General features: G+C 55.0%; 3 protein-coding genes and 3 non-coding genes across 6 annotated transcripts; 4 read left to right on the forward strand and 2 right to left on the reverse strand.

Annotated features, from left to right (window-relative positions):
- Window positions 1–626: 626 nt before the first annotated feature.
- MRPL18 (mitochondrial ribosomal protein L18) lies at window positions 627–3,362 on the reverse strand. Its single transcript, XM_056126051.1, has 4 exons — window positions 3,202–3,362; window positions 2,800–2,986; window positions 1,846–2,077; window positions 627–958 (listed from the first exon to the last, which is right to left on the reverse strand). Exons 1-4 carry the CDS (start codon window positions 3,251–3,253, stop codon window positions 887–889), a joined length of 543 nt encoding a protein of 180 aa, XP_055982026.1. The 5' UTR covers window positions 3,254–3,362; the 3' UTR covers window positions 627–886.
- A 777-nt stretch (window positions 3,363–4,139) lies between these two features.
- TCP1 (t-complex 1) lies at window positions 4,140–14,719 on the forward strand. The gene is made up of 12 exons (XM_056126044.1): window positions 4,140–4,281; window positions 5,228–5,313; window positions 5,560–5,688; window positions 7,056–7,153; window positions 7,875–7,985; window positions 8,243–8,424; window positions 9,261–9,387; window positions 12,457–12,632; window positions 13,028–13,151; window positions 13,450–13,642; window positions 13,745–13,908; window positions 14,424–14,719. The coding sequence occupies exons 1-12, from the start codon at window positions 4,218–4,220 to the stop codon at window positions 14,638–14,640; spliced, it is 1,671 nt and encodes a 556-aa protein (XP_055982019.1). The 5' UTR covers window positions 4,140–4,217; the 3' UTR covers window positions 14,641–14,719.
- On the forward strand, window positions 6,688–6,827 carry LOC130034854 (small nucleolar RNA SNORA29). The gene has a single exon (XR_008794176.1). It is a non-coding gene; the product is annotated as a small nucleolar RNA SNORA29 (small nucleolar RNA).
- On the forward strand, window positions 7,645–7,784 carry LOC130034855 (small nucleolar RNA SNORA29). The gene has a single exon (XR_008794177.1). It is a non-coding gene; the product is annotated as a small nucleolar RNA SNORA29 (small nucleolar RNA).
- On the forward strand, window positions 13,203–13,332 carry LOC130034850 (small nucleolar RNA SNORA20). The gene has a single exon (XR_008794172.1). It is a non-coding gene; the product is annotated as a small nucleolar RNA SNORA20 (small nucleolar RNA).
- Window positions 14,627–24,419, reverse strand: ACAT2 (acetyl-CoA acetyltransferase 2). The gene is made up of 9 exons (XM_056126046.1): window positions 24,253–24,419; window positions 23,648–23,782; window positions 22,047–22,228; window positions 19,795–19,912; window positions 17,602–17,745; window positions 16,781–16,903; window positions 16,150–16,304; window positions 15,368–15,478; window positions 14,627–14,974 (listed from the first exon to the last, which is right to left on the reverse strand). The coding sequence occupies exons 1-9, from the start codon at window positions 24,305–24,307 to the stop codon at window positions 14,804–14,806; spliced, it is 1,194 nt and encodes a 397-aa protein (XP_055982021.1). The 5' UTR covers window positions 24,308–24,419; the 3' UTR covers window positions 14,627–14,803.
- Window positions 24,420–25,407: the final 988 nt, after the last annotated feature.

The following is a 25,407-nucleotide window of genomic DNA, read 5'->3' on the forward strand; positions in this document are numbered from 1 at the left end:
GTCTTAGAACAGCCACAAATTCCCACCAAGCTGCTGGAATCAACTCCTGTGAGCAAACCATGATGCTTCCAACTGCCAGGCTTTAGCTGAAGGTGAAGGGGAGGGCACTTGAGGCTTTACCTCCTTCCTGATCCCCTCTCACAGATGTGCCCCCACCCAGCCCGTGTGTTCCCACCTGTTCCCAGTGATCTCTCTTCCAATTTGATTCTGCTTGGGGGGTTCAGGAACCAAATCAGATTTTGCCTACAGGCTCCACATTACTAGGATGGTTAGAATTTATAGAGTGACATTTCCTATTTAAAACACCCAGAACAGAGCTACCTTTTGTTGAAACCAATGCTGAGCTAGATATTGAAGAAGGGTAAGTAGGAAAAACTGCTTTGGCTGGAAATTGCCTTTCCACAAGCAAAGTGTTAAGCGGAAAACTGCCAGCCAGCAGAATGTAAGTCAAGTCAAAGACTTCCATCTTTCCGTAACATTGTAGATCAATGCTTGCCAGCGGGCCCTCAACCCTGTGCCTTAGAAAAGCAACACTTTCAATAACCCAGTTCCGCATGGCCCTTGTCACAGCAAGCATGCTTTCACATAAACCTAAAGGCAGAGAAAAATCTCACATGAAACCAAAATAGAGTTCATAATAAGCCTTTATTCTTATTTTGAACATTCCATTTGTCCTTCAGAAGTTAAAACTGCAACAGTTTTTCCTTGGATAATTTTACCATGTGCAAGAGGGAAGAACTGAAATCATTAAAACACACACACACACACACTCACACAGATATTAAAATGATCTTAATTACAAATAACATTCCACAATTAGACTCTGGTTAGCGTTACAGATGTTCGCCTGAGGGGTGCCACAGCTGTGTGCTACGGACGTGAGGTTTCACTCATAGACCCTCCGGGGCTCCTTCAGCACCACGCCGCCTTCTGTCATGGCATCCTGGAGTCGTTTCAACTGGTTCAGAAGATCAGAAAAGGAAAGGATTGAGTCAGTACAAATGAATAGATAATAAACAATGTGTACTCCCTAAGAAATGGAAAAACAAGATGTTCTGCCTGCTAACTTCTGAGATTTTTCAGAAAGCAGTGGACCTGGAGCGCACGCAGGCCCACGCAGCGGTGCTCAGGGGTTCCTCCCGGCCCAGGACCTGGGAGGCATTCGGTGCCTCCGCAAAGCACACGCTCCAGCCCTCGGAGCCATCTCCTGGCCCCTCCGAAAGTGAACTTAATGATGACAGAAGGGAACAAATAGGAGGAGTGCAGCATTTCTCAACCAGAGGCCGTATGGGCCCCCGACCAGGCGAGAAACCAGCAGGAACGTGGAGCCACAGGAAGGAAACCAGGCCGGAGGGGGCCACGACCGGAGAAACACCAAAGCAGAGGATCAGCGCTGAAGATGTTAAAATCTGAATAGGAAAGAAAGGTCGTCAGGTCTCTAGAAACAGTGCTCCTGCCACACTGGCTCCAGGCAAGCCTACGGTCATGGAAGATCCAGAAAGATCCAGAACACTTACTGCTGACCCTGAGGTACGCCTCACAGGACCTCCACCTGGGAGGCACGGAGCAAGCACAACTACTTTCTGTACCTAACATCAAGAAATACAGAGACGAGGGCCGGAGCAATCGTACAGCAGGTAGGGCGTTTGCCTTGCACATGGCTGACCCAGGTTCGATCCCTGGCATCCTATATGGTCCCCCCCATGCACTGCCGGGAGTAATTTCTGAGTGCGGAGCCAGGAGCGACCCCCGAGCATCGCTGGGTGTGATCCAAAAAGCAAAACAAAGAAAAAGAAAAAAAGAAATACAGAGACGATGGGTGAACAGACACGTGGAAACACTCACCGAGTGTGACTCTCTCTCCCAGGGCGTCGGCTGGTAGACCATGAAGTTGATGCCTGCCTCTAGGCAGCGCCCCGCCAGCACGCGGCCCACGCTCTCACAAGCCACCACGTTCCTGGTGCTATACAGGTGCTTCTTGATGGCCCACTCTCGGGTGGAAGCCGACACCACCACCTGGCCACTGCGATGCTCGACAAGGGCTTCTATATGATGCTGAGTCCTTATGACGCGCAACCTGCGGGAGAGAACGCAATCCAAGCCCCCGGCCTGGAGAGGGAAAGGAAGGGCTGGGTTTCCTACGGAAAATTCTCCGCTGCTCCAAACTGAAACAAAATGAACAAGCCCTTTGGGGCTCAAACGTTCAATCTGCTCGCTGCGGTGAAAACAGTATAGATGGTTGATAAATTTGGGTTCAGCACAAAGTGATCTACGCGGAATGCTAGCTGACTCCTCCACCAGGATTGGTCTCACTGGCCTATGGCCTGGGGTCTCTCCCTCTGTCAAGGGGCCTTTGGAGCACACAGCGAGCGGAGGGAAGTACCCACTAGCACCCTCTGCTCTCCATCCCCCTCGGCTCTTCAGGGCTTCTCCTCCCCAAGCCCCGGCACCATCTGAGGTTGGGCGAATCAACAAGGACAATCTGGAGGGTCAGACGCCTCCGACTAGTCCCTGTCTTCGACCTTTTCCACTCTGGCTCTGGAAGCTTTTCCGTGACCCCGGATACAACAGCTACACGCACCCCTTATTGCTAACAAATCCCAAGACCATGCATGATAAAACACGTTTGAAAAAAAACCTTTTAGGAGACTAGGCTGGGAGATCCGAGGAAGCACAGGGGTGGGTGCAGGTACCTTCCCTGCATGCGGTGTCCAGCAGAGCTGGGGTGCCGGACCCAGGTGCCCAGCGGATGCTGAGCCCACCTGCAGGGGTGGCCTGGGCGGCGGCGTGGGCCAGTACCTGTGCCAGAACTCGCGGGACGGCCACACGGTCCCCCAGCCCCGCTCTTTCCGGGCCACCGCCAAGAGCTCCAGGTTCCGGGGGTTCCGGTTGGTGAACTCGGGGGCCACGGCGTCGTTTCCCTGAGGGTCCACCGTCGGTTTCGCCGCCGGCCTGGCGCTGGACGCCAGCGCTGCGCCCCCGCGCCCTGGGGACGGAAAACACGGGGACCTGAGACGCAGCCCGACACTGTCCCCCGCCTCGCCCGCGCCGAGCTCTGCGCTCCGAGCCGCGCTACCTGCTCGGGGTGGTCCCGGCGGGGGGACCAGCACGGGCCCGGGGCGTCACCGGGCGACCGCTGTCACCGCGCTCGGGACGCGCGAAGGGGGACACGACACAAAACGTCGGGGCGAGGCGAATTACCGGGGCTCCTGCAAACGGGCAGCAACTCCCAGAGCCGCGCCCGGAGCGCCATCGCCGAGGCGGGTGCAGGGCAAGGACTCGGAGGAGCCTCGTCCAACTTCCCTCACCAGCAGCGCCGCGGCTCGCTGGGCGCAGCCATATTAGTTCCGGAGAGAGCCCTAGACTCGTTCGGGGGAGGAGCCTCGACTCGGAAGCGGCGGGTCTCGCCGCTGAGTGGCCGACCAGGCCGTCTGTCACCGCCGCTCCTCCAATCATCGCGCACCCCGGGGTACAGGCCGCCGCTGGAACGAGCCAATCGCCTCACACAGACGGTGCTGAGGGCGGGGTCTAGCACTAGGGCCGGCCCAGCGTCCCCAAGGCTCGCAGGTCCGCTACTAGTTTCCGTCACTGTCGCTCCACCTCCTAGTCGAGCACGGGGAAGGACGGGGGCGGCGGAAGCGGCAGTGGTCAGACCACGTTGCCCGTCTTGCCCTGACTCAGCCCCCTTAGGCCCATACAGCGAGCCCAGCATCGACATCCTGGCCACCTTTCCTCCGTGCGAGGCCTACCACGCACCCCCAACTCCCACTTCCGTTCTACCCGCCGCCTTTTCTAGAAGGCACTAGAATATGCCTCCGCGCAGGCGCAGCCGCACCAGTCGCGCCGCCTCCGCGGAACGTCCCCGCCTCTTCCGCTGCGCCTAGACTCACTTCCGCTTTCCGACCTTGGCGCCCTTCTCGCTCGCCCTTTGAGTGGAGGAACGAGTAGGCCCGCCCCCCGGCTTCCGGCGCGCGGCCCCGCCCTCCACCCCTCCCTTCCTTCCCGCCCTGCCCCGCGGCCTGCAGCGGGCGGCGGGCGCGAGGGGAGTTTCCCGGCAGCACCCGCGGCCTCGCTCGGGCCCAGTCCACGCCGCTGCCGCCGCCGCCGCCGCCGCCGCCGCCGCCGCCGCCGCCGCCGCCGCCGCCGCCGCCGCCGCCGCCGCCGCCGCCGCCCGGCCCGGAGACCGCGCGACCCTCGCCGCGTTGCCCGCCGCGAAGATGGAGGGCCCCCTGTCCGTGTTCGGGGACCGCAGCACTGGGGAGGCCATCCGCTCCCAGAACGGTACGGGCGGGCGAAGGCCCGGGGGCTGCCGGGCGGCGGCGCCGGCCTGCCCGGGCCGCGCCCGCCGTCGTTGCGCGCCGGGCCTCGTTCCCCCAGCCGGGGGTCCCGGGGGCCCCGGGCTGGAGGGGTTGGGGACGCCCGCAACCCCCGCGGAGGTCGCGTGGGCCTGGGGACCGGAGGCCCGGAGGCCCGGAGCGGCCGCTCAGCACGTGCCGGCCCCGCCCCGAGTCCCGCCCGGTGCTCCCCGCCGCTTTGCTTTTGTGCCCATCGCGCCGGGAGCGGCCTCAGTTTCCCTGGTGCAACGCCATTGGGACCCCGTGACTGCAGTCGATGACTGGCCACTGGCGCCTGGCGCTTGTCACACAACCCTGCAGTAACGGCCGAGCTCCCCCATCCCCCGGCTCGGGCGTGCGCTTTGGTGGGATGTGGCCGGTGAGCGCTAGCACGAGGCGGAATTTGGGGCTTGCGGGTCACACCCGGTGATGCTCAGAAGTCACTCGTAGCAGTGGACCCGTGTGGGGCACCAGGGCCGGAATCTTGGGCCGGCTGGAACACCTGTCGTATTGCGGGAGAGTCGAGGGAATCGTGAATTTTTTTGGGGGGGGTCACACCCAGCGATGCACAGGGGTTACTCCTGGCTCTGCACTCAGAAATTACCCCTGGCGGTGCTCAGGGGACCATATGGGATGCTGGGAATCGAACCCGGGTTGGCCAGCGCCCTACCTACCCTCTGTGCTATCTCTCCAGCCCCAAGAATCATGAATTTAAAGGCCAGTTTCAAATGTTTTTGGTCCACACGCCATGCTTGCAGGCACTGCTCAGAAATGAAATGAACTTTGCACAGCCTCTTTGCAGATTGTTCGATCCGCAATTTTTGCCTCAGTAATCGAGATCCTCTTTCTTGGGGGTCCTGGTCTTCCTAACTTTGTTGTTTCCTTATCTACAGTTATGGCAGCAGCCTCGATTGCCAATATTGTCAAAAGTTCCCTTGGTCCAGTTGGCTTGGATAAAATGTTGGTGGATGATATCGGTGTAAGTATCCTAATATGTTTGTTGGTATAAGAGGCGAGATCTTCAGTATTTGGTATTTGACGGCTTGGTTTTTATTAGATTTGGGCAGTGTTGGAATATTTAATCTCACGAGCAACTTTGTAAGCCACGGTGTGTAAATAACGGAGTGGGGGGAATTGGGCGGTCCACTAAAGATGAAGGTGCTGCATTTGGGGAAGACAAATGTTTTTGTCTGGGGGTGATCTGTGCTCTGTTTTCTCCGCGCAGGATGTCACCATCACGAATGATGGGGCCACCATTCTGAAGCTGCTGGAGGTGGAGCATCCTGCAGCCAAGGTCCTGTGTGAGCTGGCGGATCTGCAGGACAAGGAAGTGGGAGATGGAACGACCTCAGTGGTGCGTGGGTTCCCGGAGATTCGTAAAATCAGTTACATCTTGGGGGAGAGGTGTTGAAACGGATGGTCAAGGCTAGTTTGTACAGTTCAAGGACCTTCGGAATTAGCATCAGTCCTCCATGTGGTGTCTGAGACTATGGAAATTCAACAACTGTCCTTTCTGTTTGCAGGAGAAAAACATTCGATTTTTTAAGTGTTTTTTGACTTTAGTGCAGGCATCACTGTCTTGTACTCCTACCTGGCTTGGAGAAAATTTGTGAATGGGATAACGTGGTGTAGACTAGGAGGTCAGCCAGTGCACTCGCCGAGGCTGTGAAGAGACAGTTATGGGTTTGTGGGGGGAAAGTATGTATTTCTGAGCTAAAACAAAGAGTAGGATTTACCTCTTGAAAAATACTGAAAATTATGATCTTGTGATTTTTTTTTTTCATAACAATTATTGTCACTTATTCCAAAGAATTTTTTTTTGCTTTTTGGGTCACACCTGGCGATGCACAGGGGTTCCTCCTGGCTCTGTACTCAGGAGTTACTTCTGGCGATGCTCAGGGGACCATGTGGGATGCTGGAAATCGAACCCGGGTTGGCCGTGTGCAAGGCAAATGCCCTACCCGCTGTGCTATCTCTCCAGCCCCAAAAGAAAAATAATTTTAATTACAAAGCATTTTTTTTTCTCTTTGCTTTTTGGGTCACACCCAGTGATGCACAGGGGTTACTCCTTGTTCTGCATACAGGAATTACTCCCGGCAGTGCTCAGGGGACCATATGAGATGCTGGGATTTGAACCCGGGTTGGTCACGTGCAAGGCAAACACCCTACCCGCTGTGCTATTGCTTCAGTCCCCTACAAAGCATTTCTGGATGTTCATTAAAAGGGAATTTTCTTTCTTTTTTTCTTTTTTAGAACCTAGGTGACTAATTCCTTGGTGCAGAGCCCTGAGTAACCCCTGAGCATTGTCAGGTGTGGTCCCCAAACAAGTTGGTATTGGGCAGGCATTTCGGCATTTCCCATTTGACTGCCACATTTTCTCCTACCGGTGGATTTTCGTGGCTATGCTTGTGGGAGAGAGTGAAACTGCCGGGATCTGAAGGGGGAGGATTTCTCGGTGTCCTCCTTCTATATGAAACGGCCGGACAGAAAACTGGTGACAGTGGTGGGTAAACTGGATGGCAAGGACATTGCGTGGGAGCCTGCCAGCCCTCTGAAGTGTGCTCTCCGCCACGCTCGAAACAGGGAAGCGGTGCGTTACGTCAACGAAAACTATTGGGCCAAGGGTACCACATCTTAACCTGAACCATTGGTGGTTTTTTGCCTCTACATTGTATACCCAGAAATGTCAAGCAAGTATCCATAATGAATGTTTCTGAACAGGTCATCATTGCAGCAGAACTTCTGAAAAATGCAGATGAACTAGTCAAACAGAAAATCCATCCCACGTCGGTTATTAGTGGCTATCGACTAGCTTGCAAGTAAGAGTTTTCTGTTCAAAAGAGAATTCTATGTGAATACTCGTCCATGTTCTCTTTTGAGGCGGGGTGCTCGCCAGCCATGCTCTGCTGGGCTAGGCAGGCTGGAGGGGGGTGTTAGGGGCTGGGCGTGGAGGGGTAGTGCTGGTGATGGGTCCCTGTGCCCGGACCACCGGACTATCTCCCTGCCCCAGCGTTGTTTGTGGCCTGCTCTCGCTGTGTCAGGGAGCCCTGTGGTCTGAGGGTGACCCAGTTGCTTTCTCCAGCCCCAAGTGTTTGGATTGACTAAATTTCATTTTGAGGAAAGTTGTACTTGGGGGCTGGAGAAGTGGCGTAGCAAGTAGGGTCTACGTTTCCTCCAACACGGTCGACCCAGGTTTGGTCTCTGAGCACTGACTGCCAGGAGTAATTCCTTGGTGCAGAGCCCCGAGTAACCCCTGAGCGTTGTCAGGTGTGGCCCCCAAACAAGTTGTATTTGGGCAGGCATTTCGGCATTTCCCATTTGACTGCCACATTTTCTCCTACCGGTGGATTTTCGTGGCTATGCTTGTGGGAGAGAGTGAAACTGCCGGGATCTGAAGGGGGAGGGTATCTCCGTGCCCTCCTTCTATATGAAACGGCAGGACAGAAAACTGGTGACGGTGGTGTGTAAACTGGATGGGAAGGGCATTATGTGGGAGCCTGCCAGCCGCCTAAAGTGTGCTCTCTCCCACGCTCGAAACAGGGAAGCGGTGCGTTACATCAATGAAAACCTAATTATTAACACGGATGAGCTTGGAAGGGATTGCCTGATCAATGCAGCTAAGACCTCAATGTCTTCCAAAATCATTGGAATGTATCCTTTGTTTTACTCCAGGGAAGCTTAGGCTTTGTTAAAATGCTTAGTCTTGACTATGGGTGGTGAGGGGGTGTGCTGGGGTTTTTTTCAAATTGTTGCCCTTGCGTTTTGGTGGGAAAGGAGCCATCAGGCTATGACTCTAATGAAAGACAGACGGTGGTAACCAGCCCCCAGCACTCCGCAAACTGCCGGACTAAAACTCTTACATGCCCTTTGTTTATTCCAAACCTTGTTCTCCTTAACCGTTGACCCAGAAATGGTGATTTCTTTGCCAACATGGTGGTAGATGCTGTGCTTGCTGTTAAATACACAGATACAAGAGGCCAGCCTCGCTATCCCGTAAATTCCGTGAATATTCTCAAAGCCCACGGAAGAAGTCAGAGCGAGAGTTTGCTCATCAATGGCTACGCGCTCAACTGTGTGGTTGGGTCCCAAGGTAAGGCTCCAGATTCACCAAAAGAAACAAAGGACTTGCATTGGAATTTGCCTTCTGTGACCTGCATATAGTTCATTCTCATGTTAATTACCCCAAATATGCACTTCGCTGCTGGTGAGCAGAGTGCCCTGAGGAAAGGAAATCTACATGCTGTGGTCAGTTTCTGTAAAAGGAAAATAGAACAAATCGCATGCATTTTAAGACTGTTAAAAAAAACAAACCCAAATGTGTTGCTTTGTGGGTTGTGGAGGGTTGGGACAGCCGAGTAGTATTCAGAGAGCCCAGCTGCTCTTGGCAACACTGCCCCAAATCGGGGGTGTGGGGGGGGGTGGAGGGAAGAGGCAGTGGCAGAGCAGTGCGGGGGAGGGAAGATGCAGCCTCAGGTGGGGCGGAGGGAGGAGAATTTGGCGCCCCATCAGGCCTGGAGGCCAGAGGGAAGATGCAGATCAAGGCCCAGACACTTGAGCGTGAGTCATGTGCCTGCAAACTACTTCCCCAGCACTGAATTTTTATGGTCAAGATAATAAATTTGTGGGCTGGAGAAATAATACAGGGATTAAGGTGCTTGGCATGCGTACAACTGACTTCAGTTCCTGGTGCTGGACAGTTTCCCTGAGCTCTGCTGGGGGTGACCCCTCCCCCCCCCAGCCCAAGCACTACCAGCTGTGGCCCACACCACCCCGCCTCCCAAAAAATTTTCATTTGCCTGTTTACATGGGACATAACGTTTTAAGTTATTTTATGTAGTAGAGATTGACATGTATAATAGGTGTAAGCATTTTATGAGATTCTGCATTGTTCTGGTTGCTGTAAAAGGCTCTGACGGTCTATTCTAGGCATGCCCAAGAGAATAGTCAATGCAAAAATCGCTTGCCTTGACTTCAGTCTGCAGAAAACAAAGATGAAGCTTGGAGTGCAGGTGGTTATTTCAGACCCTGAGAAATTGGACCAGATTAGACAGAGGTACGTTGACAGTTGCTTTGGGACTCGGGGTGCCTGTGTTTTGGGCACACCTGGCGGTGCTCCAGGCTTCCTGCTGGCTCTGCTCAAGGATCACTCCTGGCGCGGCTCAGGAGCTTATGCAATGCAGGGGTTGAGCCCGAGCAGTATATGCAAGCAACTACCCTACCTGCTAGACTGTTCTCTCTGGCCCTGCGCTGGCTGTTGAAAGGGCTGTTTGTAAATCAGCTTCTCCTTAGGACACGTGGCATAGAACAGCCACCGGGTGTGTGATTTCCTCCCACCAAGGCCACTTTCTCTGGCTAAGTTCCCCAGTCTGTCTGCTGTCTCCTGCCCTCAGCTTTCCTCCGTGGCGTTTTAGCTGTCTTGGGTGGCTAATTAATCCTACTCTTTGTTTCTTTCCACATTCAGCTTCAGGCTTGCTCCTCCGTAAAGCAGAAACTTTGGGGCTGGGGAGGCAGTTTAGCCCAGCACAGTGCCCAGGGGTTGCCAGGGACTGAATCTGGGCCTGCCTCCTTCACGGCATCTCGTCGACCCTCCAGGTCAACTTTTTGCCCCACTCTTACTAGGTGTTTTGTTTGGGGGCCACACCCAGCTGTGTTTAGAATATACTCCTAACAGTACTCGGGGCACCAGGTGTGGTGCCAAGGATTCGAGCTTGGATCAGACACAGACGGCAAGAGCCATATTCTGTGTACTGTCTCTGACCCTCCTGTTCCTGGGTGTATCGGGGAGCCCCAGCCAGCAGGGCTCAGGAGACCCTTTGTGGTTCTGGGGATCAACCCAGGTTGGCATGCAAGGCCAAGGGCCTTACCCACCATACTGTCTACAGTTCGGTCGCCCTCGTGATTTACAGGACTCCGTTTCTGGTGCTTGTGTTTCCCGCCCCCTTTGCCCCCTTTTCCCTCCCCTTAGCAGTGGGAGACTGCATGGTCAAGGCGAAATTGACCAGCCTGTTGCCATCTTCCTTTTCTGGGCCTTTGATCAGGCCTTTGACTGCTCCCTCCTCGGAGCGGGTGGGGGTGTTGTTGTGGTACCACTGCCTCTGTCTCTGAAGTTGGCATCCACCCTCTTGTTCTCTCTTCTCTCCATGGCTTCAGACACCGCCCTCTGGTAGAGACTCCCAAATGTGTTTTTTGAACTTGGCGCATACTTGTAGAAAGGAATGCAGTTTAAGCATCTTAGAGCCCATACGCCTAAAAACTGATCTCACAGTACTCACCCATCTGCTCTTGCAGTTTTATTGATGTGGGATACCTCTCTTAGCTCAGGCTAGAAAACACCCCTAATTGCCCTTTTTTGATTTGGGGCCACACTTGGCACTCAGGAATTACTTCTGGTGGGCTTGGGTGACCATATGAGATGCCAGGAATCGAACCCGAGTTGGCTGTGTGCAAAGCAAGCGCCTTGTCTGCTGTACTTTCTCCCCAGGCCCTAAAGTATGGGCTCTGATGGTTGAGATGAGCGTTTCCCTTTAAAAGGCTCTGTCAATGACTGGTGAAGGGGGCAAGGAGCTGTGGTACGGACAACAGTGGCATGTAGCACAACTAAGAAAAAGATTAAGTTCTTAGTTGCTGTGACAGCCTGGATGAAACGGGAGGGATCAAGTGAAGCGAAGTAGGTCAGAGAGAAGGACCAAGGCCGGTCTCGTCTGTAGTCTGGGGAGAAAGGAAGGGCCATGGAAAGTGAACAGTGACGAGCCGGAGATGCTCAAGCAGGTTGTGTCTGGGACACAGGATAGAGGCTGGCTAGGGTCCTACCGTGGCCTGTGGCAGGGTGTAGTAACCATAAGCGTTAGCACTATTGTAAACATGTTCCCTGAGCAGTCTAGCACAAGTCTGAGTGGAAAGGGAAACGGCTTGGTTCTCCATCCAGCTGTTTCCAAGGCTGTGTCTTCTCATGCCTTATGAGCTGCACGTTTGCTTCCTGCAGCCTCAGCATGATACAGGGCCCAGAGTCATTTTGTTGGACTGGAAAGTTTTCTTTCTCTTCCCGTAGCCTGCTCTTTGTACCAGAGGACAGGCTAACTTGAAGCAAACGAAATCTTCAGTTTGAACCTAATCCTCAGCCACTCGGGAGACATTCTAGTTCCAGCCGTTGCTTCCTTCTCTTCTTCCCAGTATCTCTGCATTGGCATCATGAGCAGTTCTTTTCGCTCGAATCTCTTAATGGTCGGGGGCATGATCTTGCATGCAGATTTGAAGATAGGCCACCTACCAGGAGTGGCCCACGCACTGTATGACAGTGGTTCAGCAGTCCCCTCACAACTGTGAAGCCCTGGTCTGAGGTGAGGCATCCTAAAAAGAACAGTGAATGCCAGCTAGCTGGATCACATGATTCTGCCCTGATGGGTCCCTAACACTTTGTGGCCCCCTAATCCCCCAGCAGTGCTGGGTCTGACCCAAAAACAAAGGGGTGAATGAGGAAACTTCTTGGTTCCAGTCTAACTTGGTTTCCTGTTTCACCCTGCACTTTGACCTCTGGACCCTCTAAGGATGCCAGACTTGAGGCACTCCACACACCCCTGCCAACTGCCTTGAATATAAAAGCCCTGTCTTGGGCCAGAGCAGGAGTATGCGGGTAGGGCGTGGGCCTTGCACAGGGATGACGAGGTTTCGATCCCCAGCATCCGGTATGTTTCCTCTGAGTGTTGCCAGGAGTAACCCCTGAACATCACTGGGTGTGCCATCCCCCATACCTCCCCCCCCAAAAAAAACCTCACTGCTTTCTGTACTGACTCCTACTTCAGATTGGAAGATGGAAGAGCTAGAAATTTTGAATTACCCAAGGTTCTCAGTTTTACAGAATCATGATTATTAACCACTTATTTTGGGGTCAGAGCGGTAGTACAGTAGGAAGGGCATTTGCCTTGCAGTCGAACAGGATTGATCTCCAGCGTTCCATATGTCCCCAAACACTGCCAGGAGGAATTCCTGTGTATTGCCGGATATGACTCAAAGAGCCCAAAAAAAAATTTTTTTTTGGTTTTAATATGGGGGTTAATGCTTAGAGGAGTGGTATAAAAATCCAGGCTAACTTCAGGTTGTTTCTCAAATTCTTTTCTCTCCACAGAGAATCAGATATTACCAAGGAACGAATCCAGAAGATCCTGGCAACAGGGGCCAATGTCATCCTTACCACCGGCGGCATTGATGACATGTGTCTGAAGTATTTTGTGGAATCTGGCTCCATGGCAGTCAGGAGAGTCTTAAAAAGGGACCTGAAGCGCATTGCTAAAGCATCTGGAGGTAGGCATTCCCCTGGTGTCCGTGACCGTGAACGCTGTCGGGTGCACGTGCAGCAGTGCCCTGGGACACGGGAAACAGGATGAACCCAGACACCAACCCATTAAGCAGTCTTGGCCCGTTTTCTTTGCCTTTTTGTAACGAGACCCTCTCATGGCAATTGCATGTCCTAGGTGGGCGCTCCCCTTCCCCCGCGATCTCCGCTTCTGCAGCGTGGCTGACATGGTGCCCCTCCTGCTTCCTGACACGAGGTGTACAGGATTCAGCAGTGACTGGGTCCCAGGCCTCAGCTCTTTCTGCAGGCCTTACACTGAACTCTCAGATATTTCTGGATCTGAGCAGGATATGAACATGTTGATGGAGGAAAATGCTTATAAGTTTTTCCATTATGTTACTAGCGGTGATTCTGTCGACCTTGGCCAATTTGGAAGGTGAAGAAACTTTTGAATCTTCCATGTTGGGACAAGCGGAAGAGGTGGTACAGGAGAGAATCTGTGATGACGAGCTGATCTTGATCAAGAAGTAAGGCTGCTTTCACAAAGCTACACGTCTTCCTGCGGAACTCGATGGCGCCTTCCCATTGATTTTGCTGCTCTGCTCTGACCGTGATCTGAGCAGTTATACGCGTGGGATACAGTGACGGGACCTTTGTAAATGGGGGTGCAGCATCCGTTTCCATCCCCAGTGCGTGGTCTCGACATTGCTCAGTGGAGCCTATCGAGTGTCTTGGGGCAGCTAGTTTAGGCCGGCACCGGGGGACCTCCAGTCGTGATCGTGGTTGGGGGAGAGGAGTAACGGGAGAACCTTCCCTTCTCTGCAGCACTAAGGCTCGCTCCTCGGCGTCCATTATCCTGCGTGGGGCGAACGATTTCATGTGTGACGAGATGGAGCGTTCCTTACATGATGCGCTGTGTGTGGTGAAGAGAGTTCTGGAGTCCAAGTCTGTAGTTCCTGGTGGGGGCGCGGTGGAAGCCGCCCTGTCCATCTACCTGGAGAACTACGCCACCAGCATGGTAGGGACGGGGGCCGGCAGCACTCCGCACGCTGCTCGGGGGCCTCATCCTTGGGGGTGGGGGCGCAGCTTTTCTCATCCTAAGAACGCTGTCTTGTTTTAGGGATCTCGGGAACAACTAGCTATCGCAGAATTTGCGAGATCTCTTCTAGTTATCCCAAACACTTTGGCGGTCAATGCAGCTCAAGATTCTACGGATCTAGTTGCAAAGCTGAGAGCTTTCCATAACGAGGCCCAGGTCAACCCGGAGCGCAAAAACCTGAAATGGTGAGCATGTCCTTGCATGCATGTTCCTAGCCAGTGTGTCATAGCTTGCATTTCGTGCCTGAGGGACCAGTGCATCTCTCTCCTCTCCCTGCTGTTCATCTGAGGACAGTTCCAGGGAGATTGACTTGCGGGGATCCATGTCCTTGGCTTGGTTTTCCACATACAGTTGGTGTTTTTCTGTTGTGATGTGGGTGTGGAGCGCGAGTGTGTATGATTTTGCAGACAGAAACTGGTACATTGACCTGTTTCCAGCGCCCTGCACCTGTCTCACTGGCTGCGTGTTTTCTGGGGTGCAGTAAGGCGAGCAACCATGTTGCTGCCATTGTCCAGTTATATTTAGAAGTTATTTTCTAGTCCTTTGTACAGTATTTACACTACCAACTTTGTCATAAACAGCTAGTTCAGTAGTTAATCATCTGTCCCATCATTTCCCAAGTGAGTTTTGAAAGACATGCCGAAGAAAGGGTTGCTTGCTTATTGCTATTTACCCGATGTTTTGTTTACCCTAAATACAGGATTGGTCTAGATTTGGTCAATGGCAAGCCTCGTGACAACAAGCAAGCTGGGGTGTTTGAACCAACCATAGTTAAGATAAAGAGTTTGAAGTTTGCAACAGAAGCCGCGATTACCATTCTTCGGATTGATGATCTGATTAAATTACACCCAGAAAGCAAAGACGATAAGCACGGAGGTTACGAAGATGCCGTCCACTCGGGCGCCCTTGATGACTGAGCCCGCTTTTATTTATGACCATGTTAGACACCCCTGTCCCGTACCTTGCGTGTTACACATTAAAAGAACAAGAAGCTGACAGGCCTGGGTTCTTGACTCGCGGGGTGGCGTCCATCCTCACTCCGTTCTGAGGCAGCTTCAGGGCAGAAGTGCACGCTGACGCTCAGCCTCTCTGCACACACATGGCTATTCCCATCCCGCCCCCGATGCACAGGGCGGCGACCCCACGACGGCCCCCCGTGCGCTCCAGAGTGTGCAGCAGGGTGACGAGAATCCGACAGCCAGATGCTCCCAGGGGGTGGCCCAAGGCGATCGCCCCTCCTTGCATGTTCACCTGAGGGGGAAGCACACGACATCCTTCTGGCCCTGCATGAAGGGATCCGGCCCCGACCACCGTCTCCCCACACACCCCTCCCACGGGAGGCAGACAGAGCCCCCCCGCCCCCCCCCCCCCATCCCCAACCATGCTGCTCACCTCTGACCCTCTCACACACCTGTCACTGTCCTTGCTGAGGACACCAGTGTCTCCCATTACCACACTGACCCCTCCCTTGGGCTCCTTCCCATATAAGCGCCATGAGGGACAGAATATAAGAGGGAGGAGGTGCAGGAAGGGGCGCCCCCAGCCCCCAGAGGCCCAGCACTGTCTACCCCCGCCTCGGCCAGTGCCTGGGTTCTGCCTCCTGCCACCCTGCTCTAGCTCTGGGGACTGCTCGTTCCCACTTACCTTCTCTGGGTCTAATCCCAGTTCCTTCGTTATGGCCACAGAGAGCACTGCAAACGCTTCGTTGATTTCAAAGGCATCCACATCACTCAGGGACCAACCTGCTTTTGCAACCTGGAAGGAGAATAGATTTGAGGTCTGAAAGCTTGGGTAGAAATTTCCTCACTTTGGGTGTGAAGCAGAATGTACTGCCAAGTACAGCACTGGGTCACATGCCCATGGAGGACCCTGACTGGTCCCTGGCACTGCAAACACAAAGCAAGGCTCTCTGAAAACCGCCACTTTGTGTTCCTGCATTAGGCAAGCGTGTCTCACACTTGACTGCCTCAACCGGAAAAGTTGAAAGGCGACGCACAGGGGTTACTCCTGGCTCTGCGCTCAGGAATTACCCCTGGCAGTGCTCGTGACCATATGGAATGCTGGGAATCGAACCCAGGTCCGCCGCGCAAACGCCCTACCTGCTGTGCTATTGCTACAGCCCCCAAAATTTTAGAATATTTAGACCCCAAAGAAGACATACCCCAATATCCTGAATGGTCACAGTGTAGGGAACGTGAAAAGACTAGTAAGACAGGCCAGAGACAGTACAATGGGGTAGACACAGGTTCACAGGCAATTGCATAGGATCCCCAAGGTCCGATAGGACAGGAGGGCATAGTCCCGGAAGCCCACTTGTCTCCCGAAAACATTAAAGGCAAATTCCATAACAAAATAGTGAGCAAAGCCATTCGGCTCCATGCAGGTTCCATCCAAAGCAAAGAACAAGCAAAGTGACAGAAACTCACGGCTTGCTTGATCGCTGGGATGGGTCCTGTTCCCATGATGGCAGGGTCCACACCCTCTTGTGCCCAGGAAACAACCTGAGCTAAAGGTGTCAGCCCACGATTCACAGCTTCTGATTTCCGCATGAGAACCACAGCAGCGGCGCCATCATTAATTCCTGGAAGACAGGTGGGGCTCATGCTCCAGTGCTCACCAACCCAGCTCCACAACCACTGTGGACCACGAGGTAGGACCACAGCTGTGCTTCACGTGTCTTGGCAAAGCACTTGGCACGTATTTAGGGGGAAAGACAGAAGCACAGTATGACAGCTGAGAACAAACATTCTTGGAGGAAATAGGAAAAATGACAGCAGTTGGGGATGGAGAAAAATGAAAGTAATAATACAGCCCTCACAGAAGATGCTGCAAGTTTTCCTTTTCACTCACAGTAACGAAACAGCTCAGATTCCCTGTTAAAAAGTGGGTAATGAAACACCATCTTCCAGCCTAATTGAAGTTAATCAGATATGGAGAAGGATCAAATATGGAGAAATTGCATTTCCCATAAAGCAACTGAGGCTTTAGGATAAATCACATTAAAAATAAGCAGGTGGTAGACAAGAGATGCTGGCATTCGCCATCAGAAAGCCCCACCTGAAGCATTTGCAGGGGTCACTGTTCCTGTCCCATCCTTCAGGAAGTACGGCTTAAGCTTACTCATGGCATCAAGGCTGCTGCCGTGTCGAGGAAACTCATCCGCTTTCACTTCAGTGAGACCTGCAAGGAGGCAATCAATGACCCTCATTAGTCTAGAGACGTGCGCTCGGGACAGCGCGCCCCTCAGTCCCGGGACCCGAGGATTCCGATCTGCACAAAGAAGGTTCCATGGCAGCAGCAGGAAGTGCACAGAGCCAGAAGCGCAGGCCTATCCCCTGCACACACTGTCTCGGGAGCCTCGAGGGCCTGAGGCCCACAGCCCTTTCTCGGCAAAGCAGTGACAGGCATCCTTGTTCCCTGTGCAAAGGTGACCATGGTGTGGGGTGCAGGACGTGGCGGGTTTCAACAGACGGCCACGGGGATGTCGAAGCCAATCAGATAACGGCTGAGGAGCACAGACATGTTTCGGTAACGCAACCGACAGAGACACAGTGAGGCCCTGGCCAGGTCACCCAGAGCAGCAGGGAGGGACCCAGAAACGACACTCCCGAGAGTCCCCCTGGAGGGCACCAGTCCGCTCGCAGCTGTGGCCCCACGCTCCAGCTGCTGGGAAAGCTCGGGGTCCACACGGCAGCGCGGACATCGGGACCCAGAGTGGCTGATGGCCACTGGCCCCTCCCCTGACCCCCAGCCCAGCACGGATTCACACGCACTGAGAGGGTGTTTTGCTCGGCACCCCAACCCCCCTGCCCTCAATGGCCCTCACACGCGCGGCAGGACCCCCATCTGGGTGTGGCCCACGTGGACTCAGTGCCCACCTTTCTTCGATGGCACGAACACGGGCACAATCTCTTTGTCAAAATGGCCAGCCTTCTGCGCGCTCTCCGTGCGGTTCTGGGACAGGACTGCCAGCTTGTCCTGCTCTTCGCGACTCACTTGATATTTTTTGGCTACATTTTCCGCTGTGGAAGAAAAAGAGATAGAGTAAGCACATCGGGAAGGGGCTTGGGTCCCACTAAGAAAAACCCTTTGCAGGGCCACTAGGATCTCAGGCCACCAGAGCTGCCCTGAGACCACGAGCCTCCCCAGCACAGAATGTGCAGCTACTGCAATAACATGTGAGCACCCATTATTCCCCCCTTTTTCTGCTTTCCTATATACAGTTTGATTCTTTTGAACACTTCCTTATTACAGCTTGTAATAACGGAAACAGGATGATCTGATGCTCTGCATGCTGCTAACCCTGGTTTGCTCCCCAACACTGCGTATGGTCCCGCTTACAGCCAGGGGTACTAGTGAGCACTGAACACAAGGCTAAGTTTGGCCTCAAAACAAATTACGTACTGAGGTAGACCTTTTAGCAACAAAGCAGAAAGAACTAGCCCTTGAGTGCGTGAGACCCCTCGTGGCTACTCAACATGAAATCTCACTGCATAACCTCAAATTAAGTGCTGACACACTCACTCCAACAGGCAAGTTTGCATTATGAAAGGAGTTCTTTAGAGGCTAGAGAGATAGTACCGTGGGGAGGGTGTTTGCCTTGACAGGGCCGACCTCGATTCCATCCCTGACATCCAATATGGTCTCCTGAGCACCACCAAGAGTAATTCTTCAGTTCAGAGTACAGAGTAACTCTGTACGTCACCAGCTGTGGTCCGAAATTCCATGCCCCCCAAGAGTTTTTCCTGTACTGAACATCGAGTTTGTGAGATACATTCTGAGACACTGATCGGTTAATCTATGCTGTGCTTTATTTCTGTATTGATGACAGTGAGTTTTGTTGTGTAAAATGTATAATTTACCGCGTTTTCTCCTCTAACGTTCCATTTCTGTATTTTTGTTGTTGCAATGAGGGGTCGAACAGACCTGGACCAAGTAATCCCCAGGAGAGGCACCGGTTGAACTGCTGCGTGACTGGACTGATCACAACCTTTGCCTGTGCTCATGGGAGCGTGTGTGGAAGGGGCAGAGGTGGGGTAGCCACGCCCGGACTGAGGGTGCGCAGGGCTACTCTCTGTTGCAGTGCCAGGAATCAAAGGGGCACCCCTAGGATGCACCCAGCAGGAGGCCTGAGGGTGGAGGCCGAGGCCTCCTCAGTGTCCCGAGGCTTAGTTGCTTGTGGGAGCACATGTGCACGGCGCCACTCAGCACACCTGCAGCTCTCCCTCTGAGCCACATGCCAGCCTCGACCTTCACAACCACAAACCCGCTTTCAGCACTGTCTTGACTCGCGCCAGGGTTGGACACTATTCTCTGTTGGCTTCTAGTCTTCACCGCTTCTTGCCTACGTTCGTTCTACCTCCTCCATGGTGTGTGCTCCCTAGAACCAGAGGCAAACCACACCCCTCTGAGCAGGGCGCTTGGCCACTCAGGGTGTCCTTGAATAATACAACGGCCCTGCGTCTTCAGCTTGATGGTACCACTCGAAGGGGCAGAGGCCGAGACTGCATCTGCTCTGCCGTGGCCCTACCCTGCAGGAATCTTCCAAGGGTGATCATGAGACTCTGATGGGGAAGTGGAGGAAGAACAGAGTGGGTGTCAGAGGAATGGCCCATATCTGACTCTGACTTTTGATACTTTCTTGGCGAGAAAAGGGCACCTTTAAATGGAGAAGTCCCAGAGAAACACTGAGGTACCATCTACCTCTTTCTCAGTGAAAGGAAGAGAGGAGACACTTCCTCACTCTTCCTAAAAACCTGAAACGAGGATCTATGTCAAGTCTGTAGGAAACAGTGATGGGACAATCCCGGCCAGGATGCACATTTGACCTCTAAGCACCTGACTCCCACAACCTCTTTGTTTGTCTGTAAAACAGGGGTCACACAAAGAATCGTTGGGGAAATAGGCACCAAGCTTACCCCCTCACTTGGACCTGGGTGCTGTGGGCCAGGACAGCTGTCACATTTGCATCCCCACATACTGGTGGCCCCCGATTTGACCTCATGGTCTCACACTCACCAGGAAGTACTTGAGTCCCTGTCCCCTGCTGAGCCCCCATTCTACCCGCGCACCTGTGATGCCCATGTGGTAGTTCTGGAAGGCGTCGATGAGCCCATCACAGAGGATGCTGTCGCTCAGGGGCATTTCCCCGAGCTTCACTCCCGTCCGCAGGTGGACAAAGTGCGGGGCCTGGAGGGAGAAGCACAGGGCCAGTGAAATCAGGGGCACCTCACAGCGCTCCAAGGGGCTCACTCAAACTCCCCGGGTCGGCACAGGGGCACCGGAGTGGCACAATGAAGGCGGAGGTCTGGGTCCAGAGCAGGGACCAAGGAACAAAATGAGCAACGGATGGAGGGGGAGGGGAAGATGGAGGAAGAGGAGCAACGTGCCCACAGACACCGCTGACCCTAGCAGGGAGGTGGATGGGACAGGCCGCTTCCAAGGACAGGGTGGGGAGAAGCACAGCTGTGCTCGCTCCTGCTCCTGTGTAACATCTCACCCAGAATCCCGGGGCATCCCCACTCGGGGCCCACCTGACACACGCAGCCGCGCTCCCCATGTGTCTCCCCCTGAGGGCTGGGGTCAGCCTTCATGTCCCCTGCCAATCCAGATGGGACAGCCCTCAACACAGCAACCCCCTGAGGGGCGCACGCAGAGCCCCATCTCGGCCCAGGAGCCAGGCCTTCAGCAGGACCACCCGGTCCATTCTCCTGACACCTGGGAAACGCACACGGGGCACTGAGGCACAGTGAGGCCAGCAAAGACACTCCGGGTGAAGAGAGGCACCACCCGGAACTGACAGTGGCAGCAGGGAGGCTGCAATGCGGGTCACCCAACGGGAGCGGCCTAGAGCCCGCCGAGGACTGTGGCAAGGCAGGCTGCAGGGACCCGGGGCGGGGTGGGCAGGATGCCCATCGGGGCCATAGTGAGCTAACGTGGCCTCCAGGATGTGCCCGGGGCCACAGGAAGCGTGATGACTTCTCGCAGTGACTGTGAGAGCCAGCACGCAGCTCCAGGCAGTCTGCAGCTCAGTGACCTCTGCCTGATGCAGCGGCTTCCCCGCCGGGCTTGTGCTGGACCTCGCAGCCCTGGGCGGGGGACTGTGGGACAATATCAAAGGGGTCTGGACATACAAGAGCCCAGGGCATGGAGGCCCTGGGACGGCATCAGAGCAGGGCAGAGCCACAGATGGGCTGGGCAGCTGGAAGAGCCTCTGAACCGAGTCAGTGGGGCGCGGGGGGCAGGGAGTCGGCGTCCTCCGAGAGCAGATCCAGGCTCCCTCAGGGGAGAGCAAAGAAAACTCGGCTCTCCCAGATTTGCACCATGAAACCCACACACAAACATGCACCCTGCATGCTTCCTAGCCAGAGTCAAGGCGGGTGCCCAGCTCCCCTGCACTGGGTGCTGACGTGTCCCATGGGCCATTTCCGATGACAGTCCCCACTTTGGGCAACAGGAGAGTGGCCAGTGTCAGCGCAGCTCCTGGCACTTCCAGGATCCCATCTTTCCTCTTTCCTACCGCAGGGGAGGCCCCATGGTCCATTCAACACTGGGCGCCCCTGAGACTGGAACCACACCCACCTGGGGACCAAAACCTACCCGAAAAACTCTAGAGTGGGGTCCCTGCAGTCCTTTCCCGCCTTCTTGTACCCCTGAAGCCATACATCTTACTCCCGGTAGCCAGCCATCGCTGGCAGGTCAGACACAGACTGAGTCTACTTTTCCCCAAAATGTGGCAGAATTCTGAATCCAGGGATATAGTTCCCAGGTAATATGTGTGCTTTGCCTAGATCCATCCTGATCCACAAAATAACAACCAACACAGAGAAGTCCTAAATCCCAGCTAAAGGGATCCACGCTTCAGGAACCGTTCGGAACATAAGAGACTCTGGCCGACAGGTTTCTTCCAGAAGATTTCCCATCCAATTTGGAGGAGAGTGAATTGTCTGGAGGGCTCACGGCAGAACCCACCCATCTGCCTCTTAGAAATGTGCTTCTTTTTTTTTTTTAAATAAATGTTTGCACTTCTTTCGCCCCTCTCGAAGAGCCCGGCAAGCTACCGAGAGTATCTCGCCCGCATGTCAAAGCCTGGCAAGCTACCCGTGATGTATTTGATATGCCAAACACAGTAACAAGTCTCACAATGGAGACGTTACTGGGTCTGCTTGAGCAAATCTATGAACAATGGGAGGACAGTGCTACAGTGCTATAAATGTTTGCACTGCGTTTTACAGTACCGTTTTGATTGGGGGCCTCTGGCCGTGACTCACAGCCGTGTGTGCGGTTTCGCAGTAGCAGGACACGGCTGCGCTGCCATCCTTACCCTGCTCATGTTCTCCATGCCCCCTGCAACCACGATGCGGGCGTCTCCCACTCCTATGGACTGCAGTGCCAGGCACACGGCTTTGAGGCCGGAGCCGCAGACCATCTGGCAGCTCCAGGCTGGAACGGAGATGGGAATTCCGGCACCTATGCTGGCCTGTCGAACGGGATTCTGCCCGCAGCCTGGAAGGAACGGCGAAGCAGGTTCATTGTGAAGGAGAGAGTGTCTGGCAGCCTGATGAGGAATCTGCCTGTTTGGGTTCTTTGGAAAGTTCGTCCCTCTAAGCACAATGCTTTAAGCTCCTGCCCTGGACACCTGCTACCCCATGCCTTACTTAGCTCCTTAGAGACTACATGGGTGCTAGTCTGGTTCCACATACAAAAATCATTAACGCCAAGAAGGAACTTTTCTTAGACCAAGTATAAGAGAAACAAACCCAGGGGCTCTGGCCACAGAAGAGGTTTCAGGAGGATGGAGAGACTGAATGAGGCCAGTAGTAACTGTATTGGAGGACTTTCCTAGGGTTAAATTTCCAACACACAAATCAAATTACCTATAGAGTTTGTTCTGAACCAGTTGGCAACCAATGGGTAAAATAATGTCATTCCCAGAATCAAAGATCACCGTGCCCTCAGCACAGAAGACAGGACATACGGGCCATTTGTGACAAGAAGCCACCAGGCTGCATCCATGCTTCCTCACAGCGACCCACTACAAACAGAGGCTAGATCAAGCAACTGCAGTGGTTTCACTAGTTTTTGTTCCCTTTTCCTGCCCAAAACAACTTAAAAATCCCACTCATTCTCTTTTTCTCTCTTTTTTTTTTTTTTTTGCTTTTTGGGTCATACCCGGCGATGCACAAGGTTTAGTCCTGGCTCTGCACTCAGGAATTAGTCCTGGTGGTGCTCTGGGGACCCTATGGGATACTGGGAATCGAACCTGGGTCAGCTGTGTGCAAGGCAAACTCCCTACCTGCTGTGCTATCGCTCCAGCCGCGCATACTCTCTTAAGGGGTGTTCTACCCCAGCCTCATCAGATGTTCATAGAGTCCCGCCCAGGAACGTACCCCAATAGGCTTCTCCTATTTCCTTCACTTTTACTTGGCTCTCTCTCTGCGCTGGCTGAGGTCAGCGATCTATCACTACCTAAATTAAAAAAATTCAGAGATCTTATAAGGGAGCCAGGAGATCATACCAAGGTTAAGGTACTGCTTTGCACAGACAGTCCTGGCTTGAATTCCTGGCACCCACCCAGGAATATTCCCTGAGCATTAATGGGTGGGGCCCAAAGCACAAGCCCCCTCCCCCACACTCACGGATCTATTGTCAATGTTTGATTTGCACACGGATGTCAGATCCCTAGACCACTTCCCTAAGATCTCAATGTTTGACTGGACACCATCTAAAACAATATCATAAACCTAGCCCCAGGTTTTGTAAAAGGATTTCCTGGGAAAGGATTTCTCCTGCAGAGAAGTCTCTGAAGTTTCTGCTCTAGGTCAGTGTGGGAAGGGTGAGAGCAGGGCTGGGGCCACCGGGGGAGGGCGGCGGGCACCGACGGGGGGCATCGGGGGGCGCGACCCGCGCGCGTCGGGCAGGTACCTCCGGCCAGCACGTGTCCAAAGATGACCTCGGACACGTCTTCGGGCGCCACGGCGGCCCTCTTCAGGACTTCCCTGATGACGGTGGCGCCCAGCTCGTGCACGGGAACCGTGGCCAGGACCCCATTGAATGAACCTAGGGCACAAGGGGGCGCCGGGCGGGTGAGGGTGGCGGGCCCCGCCCATCGCCCCGCGCCCCTCCGGAGCCGCGGGCCGGCCGACCCCCGGCCCAGGGGCTGTGCCGAGCCCGCGTCGCTCCGGCCCCGGCCGCCGCCCACCCCGCGCGGCCCCTCGGCCCACCCGCTCGCTCCGCCCGCCGCCGCCTCTGCGCTGAGCTGGCCCTGCCCGGGCCGGCCAATCAGCGCCCTCGCGAGACACCGCCTCTGCGCGGCCGGCCAATGGGAGCGCCGCGCGGGGCGATGGCTCTACCCGGCCGGCCAATCGCAGCCGCGGGTGGGCGGGGCTCCGCCACGGGAGGGCGCGGGGCTGCCCGAGGCCCCCGGGAGGCGCGAGGCGCGGGGGCGGGGGGCTCCGCCGCCGCCGCCGCCGCCGCCGGGCCGGACCCCGGACCCGCGCTCGCAACCCGCGGGGGCCGCGGCCACTCACCGATGGCGGTGCGCGCCGCCGACACGATGACCACGGGGTCCGCGCCTGCACTCATGCTGCCGCACGTCCAGCTGCCGCACTGGCCGGGTCCCGCGCCGTCGGCGAGAAAAACCAGCCCCCGCGGGCCGGGCCGCTGACGGGCGCGGGGCGGGGCCGGGACTCGCCCCGCCCACGGCCGCGGCGCGCAGGCGCCTGAAGGAGCGCGGGCGGAGGCGCGTGCGCGTGCGCGAGGAGCACGGGCGCGGGGGCGTGCCTGAGACCCCCCTGTCTTCGCTGCCCGCGTTCGCCTCCTCTGGGACGGTGTCGCTCCCGGGGGCCGGGGGCCGAATTGGGTTTTGATCGCCCGGAGTCACCGTGACCACGCCAGAGCCCGGGATACCGCCGCGAGGCACTGTGGGTTTAAGGCGGTTCTGCAGGCACGTGGCTGACAAAATTTCTCTACGTTTTTTTGTTAGCCCATAATCCTGCTTTCCTTTCCGGGGTGACTCCTGTTTAGGACTTCGTTGGAGCACTGCGCGCCCTTTGCATCTCGTGCACGGAGCCTGCAAAGCCCTACCAGGGAGGGGGGGAGGGGACAGCGCCTTCCTGCAGAGCCGAGGACCTGCCCTCGGGAACCCGAGGGTGCAAGGGCTGCAAGTGGCTAAGGCCAGCTCCGTCACCGAGCTCTCAAACCTCTAGACTCCTTCATTGGGGACTGGATCCAGTTCAAACGTTAGTGAACTGGCAGGTTAATCCTCCTAGAGATGTCACGGGCCCCCAGGGCTGTGCGACTCCAGAGATCACAGAGTCTCTCTGCACAAAGGGCACCTGTGAGAAGAATAGAGGAGCAAGGCACGGTCAATACCAGCCGGGTGTGTCTGAGCACAGTGTAACCATCGGACAGCCAGGGTAACTGGAATGGCAGGGCCGTTAGGAATGGGCCTTGCGTGTTTTCATGAGTCCAGGAAGATCTCGCAATCGCTCGCCAGCCTCCAAACTGCTCCACGAATTCCTCTTAGCTTCCTTTTAGTGTTTAGAGAAAAGGAGCCTCAGTCACTTACTTGGAGGTTGTGGGGCACGGAAGCGTGTGCCCGCCAGAACTCTGAGCCAGCAGGTGCTCAGCCTAATGCCTCAGAGCCCTGGATTCATTTGGCCGCCCTCTGACTTTGTTTCTTC

The sequence above is a fragment of the Sorex fumeus genome, unplaced genomic scaffold (assembly GCF_029834395.1).
Source record: "Sorex fumeus unplaced genomic scaffold, SorFum_2.1 ptg000061l, whole genome shotgun sequence".
Classification (NCBI taxonomy): domain Eukaryota; kingdom Metazoa; phylum Chordata; class Mammalia; order Eulipotyphla; family Soricidae; genus Sorex; species Sorex fumeus.

Coding starts and splice junctions, on each gene's coding strand:
- ACAT2 (XM_056126046.1), bottom strand. CDS start 24,307: ATGAGTGCAGGCGCGGACCCCGTGGTCATCGTGTCGGCGGCGCGCACC. Junction 23,783..24,252: donor GGCGGCGCGCACCGCCATCG/GTGAGTGGCCGC, acceptor CTTGTGCCCTAG/GTTCATTCAATGGGGTCCTG. Junction 16,305..16,780: donor GACCCCTGCAAATGCTTCAG/GTGGGGCTTTCT, acceptor CCTGTCTTCCAG/GAATTAATGATGGCGCCGCT.
- MRPL18 (XM_056126051.1), bottom strand. CDS start 3,253: ATGGCGCTCCGGGCGCGGCTCTGGGAGTTGCTGCCCGTTTGCAGGAGC. Junction 2,078..2,799: donor TCCCGCGAGTTCTGGCACAG/GTACTGGCCCAC, acceptor TCTCTCCCGCAG/GTTGCGCGTCATAAGGACTC. Junction 959..1,845: donor GGGAGAGAGAGTCACACTCG/GTGAGTGTTTCC, acceptor CTTCTGAACCAG/TTGAAACGACTCCAGGATGC.
- TCP1 (XM_056126044.1), top strand. CDS start 4,218: ATGGAGGGCCCCCTGTCCGTGTTCGGGGACCGCAGCACTGGGGAGGCC. Junction 5,314..5,559: donor TGTTGGTGGATGATATCGGT/GTAAGTATCCTA, acceptor TTCTCCGCGCAG/GATGTCACCATCACGAATGA. Junction 7,154..7,874: donor GGCTATCGACTAGCTTGCAA/GTAAGAGTTTTC, acceptor CGCTCGAAACAG/GGAAGCGGTGCGTTACATCA.